Source organism: Hydra vulgaris, chromosome 12 (genome assembly GCF_038396675.1).
Source record: "Hydra vulgaris chromosome 12, alternate assembly HydraT2T_AEP".
Taxonomy (NCBI): domain Eukaryota; kingdom Metazoa; phylum Cnidaria; class Hydrozoa; order Anthoathecata; family Hydridae; genus Hydra; species Hydra vulgaris.
Genome location: NC_088931.1, coordinates 55,241,528 through 55,255,830, shown reverse-complemented (window position 1 = coordinate 55,255,830; position 14,303 = coordinate 55,241,528). Strand labels below are relative to the sequence as shown.

Here is a 14,303-nt window from a genome sequence, read left to right as displayed (position 1 = left end):
TTATACATTTTGTAAAAGTCTAATTTTGTAAAATAATTCTTTATGGCGAAGTAAATACATACATAGTATATATATATATATATATATATATATATATATATATATATATATATATATATATATATATGTTGATAACTGATATAACACTTTTACTTTACCGCATTTGTTACATTTTCTTATTAAATTTCTAGTATTAGTAAAATTATTTCATAATTTGATGGGAGAGCTTTGGCATTTGTCATTTATTTTTTTTGTTTTTTACTCTTTATATCGTTAAAACCGTTATTTAAAAAGCTTCACAACAACATTTTACTCCATACAAAAAAGAGATAATAAAATACAACACATTAATGGTAAATAAAAGTTTTTTTTATTCGTAGCTTTTTTAATAGCACGTTTTTAAAAAATAAAATAAATTTTTTTTTCCCTTTTTTAGTTAAGTTTGCATAAATTAATTTTTAACTTATTTTTCATTGCCTTAAAGTTATTCTGTTCTTGCTAACGAATTTAGTTGAAAATTTTCACTTAATTAAGTTAAATTTACCAACCTCTAAACAAAACAACAGAGAGCACCCAGAGGGTGGGGTATCCGGGTTAGTTTCCCCAGGACATCAGGTTTATGGGGCATCATCAGATGGAAAAAAAAAATTAAAAACATCCTATAAAGAAGTTAAAGTTGTTTACGTTATTACCTTCATCTAAAGTTAAAGATCTCGCACTTCTGTGTCCAAATCCAGATCTCAGTGAAGACGAGTTTATTGATGAGTTCCGTCACCTTTCGTCTTTTCGATGCCATCTACTGACAAATGATCGACCCTTAGATCTTCTGAATAGCATTTATGTGAAGGGATTTGAAGGAAATTTTTCCCTTAAATACATATGTCTTTGCACCTTTCTTACTTTGCCAGTATCTGTGGCTGACAGCGAGAGATCTTTTACCAAGTTATCTCTCGTCAAGAACTCTCTAAGAACTGCCATGGGACAGGATTGTCTTAAAAACTGTCTTATCCTTTCAATTGAGACAGATCTTGTGAAGAAAGTTAATTACGATGTTGTAACTTCCAACTTTGCTGCTAGAAAAGCTCGTAAAGTCTTGGTATAATATCAGAAAAACTTGATACCAAATAAGGAAATTTTTTTTTTTCTTTGTTGTGTTTAATTGTTTGATTCGTGAACTGTCTTAAATCCAGAATTTTTAAATGTTTTGTGAATCTAAGAAATAATAGCTTTATTTTTCTTATTATTTTTATTTTGTATATGAATGTAAATGATCCATATTTCTAAAATGGTTTTTATTAAATAATAAAACGCTAAATATCTCATTGAAATATGATAGTCGGGATGGCTGGATTGATTTAAATTTGTAAATATTTTGTGTTATGAAGGAGCGGAACAATCGGATTATGTGTATATTAAGCCACTGTCATGTATGAAATATCTATTGGCACAGTGTGCAGTGTATGTATTGTATATATATTAACTATTTGCAGTAAAAAATTTTTTTTTAAATCCTGAAACTTTTAGGAAAATACAAAAAAAAAGCTTGCAATTTTTACAGTGGAATTACTTAAGGTCTGAAAATAAAAACACGTTCAGATCGTTTAAAAGTTATGATATTAAAAAATTTACAGTAAACAATAGCGTTTTATGGTTGATATAAAAATTATGTACCAAATTTGATAAGCATTATATAAGTATTTGTTAGATATTAACTAATACGTAAACTAGTTGTTATTAAGTGTGCACATAATATGTAAACGCTTAAAAAAAATTATTTTGCTTGTTATGTATTGCATGTTACGCATTCGCTATGTTTTTTTTTTTTAGCTTTCGTGCAGCTGTTATGTATTAAATAACATTAATAGTTGTATCATGCCTATAATAAGATAAATAAAGTTATCATTTGCTTATATCATGCTTTAGGACTTTTGGACATTTGGACTGGTAACTAATTAATAATTAGTCTAATAACTCAATAATACATTATGAGTTGTTTATATAATGTTTTTATGTGGAATCATAACATTATTATTTGTTTATAACATGTTTAAATTTCCAAAATATATTTTACTTAAATAAATATAAACTAAATGAAGGATTCTCACTTTATTTTTTAATTAAATAATAAACTCATATTGCGATATCAAAATGAACTCAAAAAATCTTATAAGACCAACAAAGGCTTTAGTAAAAAGAATATTTAGTCGAAAAGGTTTAGTAGAAAACCCTATAATTTACACGTGAGTGATTCGCGAACTTACAAACAGCTCATTCAATATGGTTACAAGTTTGAGAAAGATTTATTTTACGGGCAGAAATTAACTTTTGACTTGAAATTGATGTGACAATAGTCAGTTTTTTTAACCTTTGATAAATGATAGCCCATTGAAAAATAAAATTTTCACAACTTTTCAAGCAGTGTCCATATACCCAGTATAAGTTGGTTAGAAAAGAACTGGAAATGCTGGAAAGTCTGGTTGTCACTTTATATTTTATCGACTTGTTACTTTAAATTAAAACACTTTTAATTTTATTGTACCTTACTCGTTTTAGGTCCCTGTTATGGTAAGAGAATATTTAAAGAAAAAATAATACAAAAAAGGACACAATTTTTGTTTTTATTTTTTCCTTTTAGGTGCCCTAAGAAGTTTTAACGGTCATGTCACAGAGCACCGCGGAAGTGCATTTAACCAGGAAGTTCATGCCTCCTTCCTTACCGTGACGCGAAAATATGTCCAGACGGCGCCACGGCCGCTAAATAAAGTTAGAATTTAGGTAGTGTGGACCAAGCAATGGCAACAAGGGTTGTAAAGTTGTTTATTATAGAGAAAAAAGAGGGTACTGAAAGGCAAGTTAGACAGAGGAATCTTAAAACAACATCAGAGGTTGATTCAGATAAATTTTTCAGTGTTGAATCCTAAACTTTAGATGCAGCTGAATGTGACTAGTTTGAAAAGCAAATAGTTAATGAAAAATAGTACTAAATGATATGAAGTTAGTAATGCTAAAGACTGCGTTAATTAACGCAGTAGTAAGGTAGTGGTGGTGCGCTTGCCTCATAAGCGAGATGTACCAAGTTCAATCTCCACCACGTCCCTGGTAGTACCGCGCCCAACTTGTTCCTTTACGCAACGGCCTTGTTCTTCAAGATTCGTTTTTTTGGAGTTACAGAGTTGAGAGAGGGTTGTAACCACAACTAAAGTAGACTCCTCAACTGCAGTGGCCTTATAGCTTTGGGGAAGTTAATTGAAATCTAAAAATAAATTGACTGTGTAATAACTGAATATAGGGTAATTTGTGAAAAAACAAGAGTGGTTAATTCAATTGATACTATGGACCGTCAAGAAGTTTTACAATTAAAAGTAATTGGTGTAGATAAAAAAAATACAAAATTTATTAGTTTATGAAATGAATAAATAAGTTTTTAAAAATACAAGACAATGAAATACAAGAATAATGGTGTGTCAAACTGTGTCAAACCTGCCTTGTGTTAAACCACCAAACATAAACATCGTCTATCTTTTACTTGTGAAAATAATCCTTTTCTTGTCATAACATGTTCTTTTCAGCAATTGTTCTTTAAGAGTTATATAAGCATTAGTTCCAGGCAAAATATGTATTGGCGCTGGTAAGGATGATGGTTAATGGAAAAAATAATGAACCTAAAAAGTATTCTTTAAAAAAAGTTTCTTTATAAAATAATACAGTTTATCAACAAACAGGAGATAAAAGAGTTCAAAATAATGTATTGGTAAATCTTCAGGGTAACTTTGACTGATGCTGTGAAGAAAACTTTCTTTATGCTATGCTACTAGATGCTGAAATTGCAATTGATTGAACTCTTTATCAAATCCTACAAATTAGGTATCTAGGCAAATTGATTCAAGGTTTTTGAACATGGAAGCGATCGGACGTTCTTGAACACGGAAGCGATCGGACATTCTTGCGTTTAAACGTTTTATATAGTTACAAAACAATTACTTATTTTTATCTATTTCTAAATATTTAATCAAAATAAAAATAGCTAAACACGAAGAATATGTATTTATAACAATGATGAGAGAAATAATGCACGAACAAAAAGAAACAGTTATGGCTTTTTTTCGTGAAGTTGCTAGCAGTTTAAATATAAAAACTGAAACGCTTCAAAAAGATGTTTATGATGTAAAAAAGGAACTTTGTGAAATTAAAGGAAGCATGAACTTTATTTGTAATGAGTGGGAAGTCAAAGTAATGGGTGTTGATAATAAAATCGCAAAGGTAGTCGAAGAAATAACTAATGCAAAAAAAATACAAGAAAAATCATTTCTGATAACACTGAACTCAAATCAAAAAGCGTAGACATTGAGGATATAAACAGACAAAATAACTTACGGATTGATGGACTCATTGAAGGTGCAGATGAAAAAGATTGGGAAGACACTAAAAATAAAATCAAAAAACTGTTTGTTGAAAAACTTGAAATTGCAAATGATATTAGGATTGAACGTGCTAATCGAGTTGGTAATGGTGGTTCTGAACGAGTGCGAACGATTGTGCTAAAGTTGCATGACTCTGAAGAAAAACCGAAAATTATGGATAAAGCAAATAAACTAAAAGGTACTAATATATATATATATGTATAGATATGTATATATATATATATATATATATATATATATATATATATATATATATATATATATATATATATATATATATATATATATATATATATATATATATATATATATATATATAAATGAGGATTTTAGTGAAACAACTAGGAGAATTCGTAAAGAACTATTTGCTCAAGCAGAAACTCATAGGCAAAATGGCTATTATGCAAAAGTTCTATATAATAAATTCATTGTTCACGATTTTAAGCAAAAAAATATAGATGTAGTTGAAATTTTGCCGACTATTTAAAAATAAGTAATATTATTATATGAGTTCTTGAATAAACTCTTGTTTATCTTTTACTTTTAATTCTTAAAAATGGCTGAAAATTTTTTTGCTAATGAAGATTTTGAAAATATAAATTTTGATCCTTTTGAGGATTTTCTTAACTTTTCTGAAGAAGATTTAAATATTATTAAAGAAACTGTAATGAGTTTAATGAATACATCATATTTTGATCCTTATAATTTTAAAATAAAAAAAGATAATAATTCTTTTTTTATATTACATTTAAACATAAAAAGCATAAGTCAAAACTTTGAAAAATTTAAAGAATTTTTAAATATTATAAACTACACGTTCGACGTCGTAGCTGTGTCAGAGACTTGGCATGAAACAGATAGTCCGATTGAGTCAAACTCTAATTATAGATTGCCAAAATACAAAGTAATTAGCTAACCACGAGAAAATCATAAAAAAGGTGGAGGACTAGGATTTTGCATACTTGAAAAATATATATTTAAGATGAAAAAACAATTATGCATAGGAAAAGAAAACTATGAAAGTCTTTTTATTGAAATAATTAATGACAAAAATAAAAATACTATATTTGGATGTGTTTACCGTCCACTATGTGGAGAAATCAGATTGTTTCAAAATTTTATTGAAAATTGTGTTTTGAAAATAGTTAAAGAAAAAAAACAATTATGTATAACCGGTGATATAAATTTAAACGCTCTGAATTACCACAACTTTCCAAAAACTAAATCGTTTTTTGAAATGTTGTTTAGATACAATGTCTTTCCAGTAATCAATAAACCTACTCTAGTGAATAAAAGCTTAAAAACAGTAATTGATAATTTACTTATTAACAATTACTTAGAAACATCATTTCAGTCAGGCATTTTTAAAACAGATATAAGAGCCGTTTTTTCTAAGAATCAGGCAAATTCCTGAAACTGTGGAAGTGACCTCCTCCAAATTGCTTGAATTTTTTATATATTGATCAGAATATAGAGAAAACCTGTTGGGGAAAAAAAAAATTTTCAAAAATGTTTCGTTCACTTGGAATCTGGGCTTAAATTTTTGAGATTTTTTTAAAAATTTTCAGAAATTTAGTTTTTGCCACCTTTGAACCCATTTTTTTGGCAAGGCAAAAAGTTGCACATAGCTTTTGTAGTTAATATCAGACGTAACCCAAAAGCTCTCTCAAAAAAATATAAAAAAGTTGCGTGACACTGTGCGGTTGGCTAATTATCATAGTTCAAAAGTACAAAATCAATCACTTTTGTCAATTTTTAATCGGAGTTAATTCTAGCGGCGAAGTGTTGCACACAATTTTTCTTTTAGGATTTGAAATTATCAAAGGTATTGAGTGTAAAAATGCAAAGAAAGTTATGTGATACCTAAGGCCTATTAATATATTAAGGCTTGAAATTAGAAAAAAATGTTTTAGTATACTTACAAAATGAACCATTACGGCAGAGGCGCTTAGTTTTGTAAAAATGTAAACATATCCAACTGTCAATACAAAAAGGTCCTAACATAATAATAAAAAAAATTCGTGTGATTTTGTCACACGCATGATATAACATGAATTAAAAACTGAACAAAAATCTAACATCAAGATAACTATATTGCTAATTAAATAAAACATAAATCAAACATTTAAATGTTTTTCCATTTAAAAATTAGTTTTTCATTTATTAATAGAGTCATTTACACACATTATCCACCACATCACACATAATTTCCACTCTGCTGCAGTAAGTTTCTCTAAGAATAATGATATGACTGTATTATAGTCTTCTTCGGATAATGAATAATCGCCACAACCACTGATTAGAAAAGGAGCATTTACTAAACAGATAATTTTATCAGTTTGGTTATTTATCTCCTCGTTAGTAACTGGCCAGCGAAAAGTATTCTTCTCTTGCCCGTTAATCATACAATTAACTCTGATCCCAGTTATAGATACCTAAAAGTATTAGCGCAACATTTAAAATAATATAATAAAGAGTTTATGATTTGTTTATTTTTGTATACATTCAATAAAACTTGTAAAGTCTTATATAATGTCATTCTGAAATTATTTTTACATTTTATTTATATTCCTTTTATTTTAGAGCACTGTTTTGTAAAACAAAATAAAAACTTGAAACTAATATATACTTTGAATAATATTACCTCCACAATATATCCAATATTCCATTGTTTTTCATATGCAACAGCAACCCAATCATTCACTTTCCATACAAGACAAATTTCTTTTGCAAGATTGGCGATGTCTTCCTCATTATTATTATCATCTTCATTGTCTCCTGCCAGATTAAAGTCATCATTTTTGCCATAAACTTCTTTGTTATCGTTAACCTGACTATTTTCATTATTTTCTGTTGTCGGTTCTACCAGCTTACCTTTTCTTTTCAGGTTACTAAATCTATAACAATATCAATTGTACATATTTTTAAACATATGTAAACAAACACACAAAATTATAACTTTCACCTAAATTTTAATTTCATATTTGTAAAAGAACTATTTAACAGTCAGAAACATAATCTAATTTGCAAAAGTTTTGATAGCAACAATGCCTACCTTGAAAATAAAGATCTTATCTGTTGGCTAGTTACATATTGATCAGGCGGAAGTTCTCTCCTCAGCTGCATGTGAACCTGCTCAGGGCTCATTTTATTACCTGATTCTTCTCCACGAATAAAGTATTTATAGAACAGTTCTTTCTGCTGATTTGAAAATCTAAAAGAACTTCGAACTGGTAATGCCCAACCTTGCAATAGAAAAATGTTCATGCAATGTGGTTTGTCTTTTACGGAAGCACTGTTAGAGGATGAAGAAATTGGCATATTTAGTTGTGAAGTAATTTTCATCTTATGAACAAACGAGTTGCGAACTTTATCCAATGATGTTAATGATTTCGGAACTGTATGAAGACCGGATAGCATGTGTTCTTCTAACTCAGCATCGCTTTCAAATGATAAAGTACAATTCATTTCAGTGCAAAATCTTAATGAATATAATTGCCTGTCACTTCTTTTCTGTTTTTCCCTAAGTGACTTGTTACGCTTAATTGAATTATCTGTTTTGCTATATGGCAACAACAACTTAATCGAGGGTTGAAATTTAAGATTTCCATACTTTTGTTCAATTCCCTCACCGATATTGAAATAACGCCGCATCTTCATACTTTTCTCACCAAACTCAAATGAGTGATAGTTGCTAATGTTCTTAATCTTTGGTCCAGTAGCTGCAGTTTTATCATTGCTAATTTGAGCAACTGCTACTTTTGCATCTTTAGCGCCAAAACTATAATGCATAGCCTTGTGTATATCTTCAGCAGTCAAAAGATTATTACCAGAGTCAACGTAACTCCTTAAAATTGTCTTTACAACTGCACTCTCCCTGTCACATTGATCTTTTCCACAACAGGGTTCATTATAATCATATCTCAGCAACTTTATATCTCTCTCTTTGCATACATTGTAGATGGCTTCAGCTAAAAGATTTCCCTGATAGCAGCCGGCATTATCAGATTTGGTAAACATTTTCTTGATATGCGGTTGATCAATTCTGAATTGGTCTAAAACTGTAGTGGCTAACGAAACAACATCACCTATTCCCTGATCACACCTATACATTGAAGTAAAGTAAACACGTTTAAATAACTTTCCTGCTATTTTTATGAAGAATATATCCACATGTAAACTCATTCCTTTCTTGCCAAAATACTCTCTTTGGCCCTCTCTGTATCGAACCGGAAGAATTTTTTGACAAAAATTTTTAAGCCAGAAAGCAGTTTCATCGTTTAATTGCTTAAAAGCTTCGATTTTTGCCTTTTCTGTTGAGAATCTCTCATCAGGTGTTTTATGTAGTTGAATACATCCTTTACAGCAATATCCAAATCATAAATAGAATCAGCATCGTCAGAATTTTGAATTGTTAGTTCTTTGATCATCTCGATAGCTTTGCACAAATCATAGCAATCGGCACATACCACTTCTGATATCTCTGTGTTGGATTGAAGATTTTTTTCAGATGGATCTGATAAGGCATGTTTTGAGCTATGAGATGTAATGTTTAAGTCATTGACACTACAATTGGTTTGATAACTTGTTTTCAAATACCTTTTTCCTTTTTCAAGGGCAGCTTCGAGAGATTTAGAACTAAATCTTTGTGCCAATTTTTGTAATGTTTGAAAACCATTCATGCCTGAAGCAGTAACATCATCTAATCCAGCTAAGCTTTTTCGACTTGAAGGTTTTATTGCATGCAATACTTTCCACAAACTTGAATCAGATAATGGTATATAATTGTTTTTACTACAACTTTTTCGATAGAACATGATAGCGTGGCTATATTTTGTCGTCAGTATTGCATGCACTATCTTTTGTTCTTCACCGCTGTCGTATTTTAATTTGGTTATTCCATAAGCAACATCATGCAAAATACCACTTGTAAATATAAAGTCTAAGAAATGTTCACACTTTGTTTGATCAAGACTAGATCGGACGAATACTTTCTTCTCTGGAAATGCCAACCCTTTATGAGATGCATGCCATTTTCTTGCTGTTTCTATACGATGTTTGGTACACTCAAATGTGTTCATTATAAACTTTTTGGTATACTTGGTATGGTCTAATAATGAGAGGATAACTAACTTTCCCATGGAATCACTTTGCTTATATACTTTCTGAGCACGAATAATTTCAATTGGGAGAGGGCTATTTATTTCATCAACATTTTTACTGTTAAGAAAATCTATAAGTATTTCCTCTTGTCCAGGAGCAACAGCTTCCGCAAATTTTTTCTTTAATAAGTTTTCTAGGCGAACATACTTGCGTTTTAACTTATCTTTAGTAGTATATTCCAGATATTCGAACTTCCTTTTTAATCTAAATTTTATTGGACTTGCATTAAGAACCTCAGTTACACTCTCACGGCTTCTTAGAGATTCGTCCAAAATCTCCTGTGAAACATTAATTTCACCGGGATCAAATTCTTCATCTGGAGTAGCAGGTGTCATATATGTTTGTTCTTGTTGTGTTTGTGTTTCTGTACATAAATTGGTGTTTTCGTTGACTCTAGATAAAGCAGTTTCTTGCTTTAAATGGGTAAAACAAAGCATTGCACCAACTGAAAATACTTCATTGTATCGCTTTGACATTGATATGACGACATGTATTGGTGACGCCCTTAAAGCGGGAGATTTTTTTCCTTTTATATTTAGATGGTGAGGATGAAAGCATGTTTTTGGAGGACTCCATGCAATACCAAACGTGTACCGGTGAAAAGCAAATATTTGTTCATCCTTTTCAAGATATCTTTTAAGTCTATTTGCAATAAGTCCATTTTCTTCCCAAATATTATTATCGTTTAATCGCATGACCTAAAAACAATTTTTTAAACAATTATTAAGTGTGTCATTTAAAGCATTGTTTATAATCTGACTCTTCTTGAAAAATGTTTACAAGTTTGAAATACATTGTTGTTATTATTAAAATACAATATTGCAAGAGTGTGATTAATTTAGTGATTATTTATTAAAAGAGTGAGGAATTAATTAAAAGAGCTATTTTTTTTTGTTTAAAGAACTTTGTCTCAAAATCTTATTGCAGAGAAGTTATAAAGTATGTAATTATAAAAATTATATTACAGTCTGCGTAAATTTAAAATACATAATTACCTTTAAGTTGATGAGGTGTTTCTTAACATCAAAATCTCCCAGCTGATGAATGTAGAACATTTTGTTTATAATTTTATGTTTTTTGAATGATACACAATTTCCTTTTGAAAAGCAACAACAGTTTTCATAAAAATATTTGTTTTGTTTCATACTCAACTAAAAACAAGTTCTATTTATGCAGTACCTATTTCTCAATAGCAATGATAAAATATCTACTCTATTTATGCAAATTTTAAAGATCGTTAAAATAAAGTTAAGACATTTTTATGGTAAAGTAAACAACCGCCCACTAACTTGTTTCTCCACAATCGTGATATCAGCGATTCTTCTTCCATTCGATCACCACAAGTTATTTGGTTATGACGTAAATTTAAATAATTCACTTCTGATCATGTATTGTTTTTTATTATTATTTATTTCAATTGTTATGATTTCTATATCATAGTCAGAAACGCTTAAATTTTTTCTTAACATTACGTGCAATGTTTTGTGTAATGCTAAATGCTAATTTTGGATGATAGAAATTTTATTGTGAGCGAAAACCTCATCTGTGTGTCCAAAAAAATATCTCTTCGTACTTAATCATTTTTAACAATTTGTACCTTTATTTTTAACTTAATATCTAAAGATCACACGAATTTTTTTTATTATTATGTTAGGACCTTTTTGTATTGACAGTTGGATATGTTTACATTTTTACAAAACTAAGCGCCTCTGCCGTAATGGTTCATTTTGTAAGTATATTAAAACATTTTTTTCCAATTTCAAGCCTTAATATATTATTAGGCCTTAGGTATCACATAACTTTCTTTGCATTTTTAGACTCAATACCTTTGATAATTTCAAATCCTAAAAGAAAAATTGTGTGCAACACTTCGCCGCTAGAATTAACTCCGATTAAAAATTGACAAAAGTGATTGATTTTGTACTTTTGAACTATGATAATTAGCCAACCGCACAGTGTCACGCAATTTTTTTATATTTTTTTGAGAGAGCTTTTGGGTTACGTCTGATATTAACTACAAAAGCTATGTGCAACTTTTTGCCTTGCCAAAAAAATGGGTTCAAAGGTGGCAAAAACTAAATTTCTGAAAATTTTTAAAAAAATCTCAAAAATTTAAGCCCAGATTCCGAGTGAACGAAACATTTTTGAAAATTTTTTTTTTCCCCAACAGGTTTTCTCTATATTCTGATCAATATATAAAAAATTCAAGCAATTTGGAGGAGGTCACTTCCATTGACTGCCTGATTCTTACAAAAAATGACTCTTAAGTCAAGGTGGTTTAGAAATGGACTTTTAACTCGCGCATGTGTCATATTTTGTTCAAACGTTTGTAAACAAAAACGATCGCGGTTGAAAAGGGATTTCTTACAAAAGTTGTGAACACTTCAAACTTTAATTATTTGTCGATAATGCTAAATTATCTCTAGGAATTTATGTCAAAACAAAATTTTAAGTATAATAGGTTTTACCAAAGCTAATATTTAAATAACTTTAGGAGAAGAAAAGATGTGGAACCAAGGTGAAACTTTGTTGTTTTTCTGGGAAAGTTTAACCTGTGCTTACATTATGGTCAATATTTTAGAGTTGCTTATTTTTTAGCCATTACCTTTAATTTTTTTTGAAAATATGGTAGTGTATGAATCATTTAAAACTAAAATTATAACTGCCCAGCAAACATGTCAACGTTAAATAAACGTTAAAAACCGGTCGCAAAAGATGTTGCGGAAACGTTGACAAAGTAATCGATTTTGCAAAGATATTTACCGTTGTTTAATAGACGTTGATTAAACGTTACTGCGTAACGTCGAAAAAACGTTACTAAATGACGTTACAAAAATGACGCAACTAAACGGTAAAAAAGCCTTTCATAAAAAGCATTGTATAAACGTCGCAACTTAATGTTGAAAAAGCCTTACTTAAAAAGCGTTGAATAAACGCTGTCAAAGCAGTCTATTTTGCAAAGATTTGTAACATTGTTAGTAAAACGCCGGCTTAACGTGACTCAAAGACGTCGAGTAAAGTTTGAAATATAACGTTAAACCAACGCTTAAATGCGCCGTAGAAAATATTACAAAGTATTATTGAACGTAATTAAACGTGGCTATATTATATATTGAATGGGCAAATTAAACTAAATTGTAAATTGAACTCTGCTCTCGCAATATTTCCATAATCAATTTTTAATACAAACATTAATAAAAATTAATAAATATAAAATAGCTTAAAATATACAATTTATAGATATATAAATAAAAATATAAACATATTCTATAGGATTTATATGTGTGATTGTTTGTATATATATTTATGCAATATATAAAAATACAATTTACAATTTATTGAATTAATATAATTTTAATTAAATTTAAAAAGTAAAAATAAATATATACACATGTAACTTATTTGTATATATATATATTTTATATTTATATATAAAATATATATATATTTTATATATAAAATATATATAAATATAGATATATAAAATATATATTCTATATATATATATATATATATATATATATATATATATATATGAATATATTATATATATACATATATATATATTATATAAAAATATATATATATATACAAAAATTTAAAAAATTTATTGTTTTACAATGATAAAACTGAAATAGCACTTCATTCCTGAGGTCTTTTTTTTTTTTACTTTCTAATTTTGTTAAAATTAGAAAGTAACTTAAAGTAGGTCACTTTAAATAGCATTTTCATTAATTTGATTTTTTGGTTATTCGAAGTAAATTTTTATACCCCTTGGAGGTTCAAATAACCGGGAGTTTACTGTATATATATATATATATATATATATATATATATATATATATATATATATATATATATATATATATATATATATATATATATATATATATACATATATATATATATATATACATATACATATATATATATATATATATATATATATATTTATATATATATATATATATATATATATATATATATATATATTTATATATATATATATATATATATATATATATATATATATATATATATATATATATATATATATATATATACATACATATATATATATATATATATATAATTTATTTATATATATATATAAATATTTATATATTTATAATATTTATATAAATATTTATATATATATATATATAAATATATATATATATATATATATATATATATTATATATATAAATATATATATATATTTATTATATATACGACTTATTTGATAAATATAAAAACGACTATAAGCGAAAATGGCAACTTGTTAATGAAATCACTTGTAACAATAAAATGAAAATATGCTCTTTGCCAAAGGCAATTAAAATAAATACTGACATTTTTTATAACCCTACCATAATAGCAAACGAATAAAACAAGTTCTTTGTATCAGTTGGACCAAACTTAGCCAAAAACATCCCCATAATTAATAATTCAATCAATTCAAAAAAAGATTTGACTTCCCCTGAAATATCTTCTCTAAATAAATTTAAAGTATCTTTTGATGAATTTGAGATTGCTTTCAAAATGCTTAAGACTAATAAAGCAATTGGTCCAGACGATGTAAACTTGAATATTGTTATTGGTTCATATGACATAATTAAAAATATTCTCTTTAGGGTCTTTACGTGCTCAATAAGCCAAGCCGTATTTCCCGACAAACTCAAAATAGCTAGAGTTACCCCAATTTTCAAAGGAGGAG

General features: G+C 28.0%; 1 protein-coding gene across 1 annotated transcript; it reads right to left on the bottom strand.

Moving 5' to 3' along the window:
• Nucleotides 1–6,577: 6,577 nt before the first annotated feature.
• On the bottom strand, nt 6,578–8,606 carry LOC136088213 (uncharacterized). The gene is made up of 3 exons (XM_065811895.1): nt 7,477–8,606; nt 7,066–7,318; nt 6,578–6,856 (listed from the first exon to the last, which is right to left on the bottom strand). Exons 1-3 carry the CDS (start codon nt 8,604–8,606, stop codon nt 6,578–6,580), a joined length of 1,662 nt encoding a protein of 553 aa, XP_065667967.1.
• Nucleotides 8,607–14,303: the final 5,697 nt, after the last annotated feature.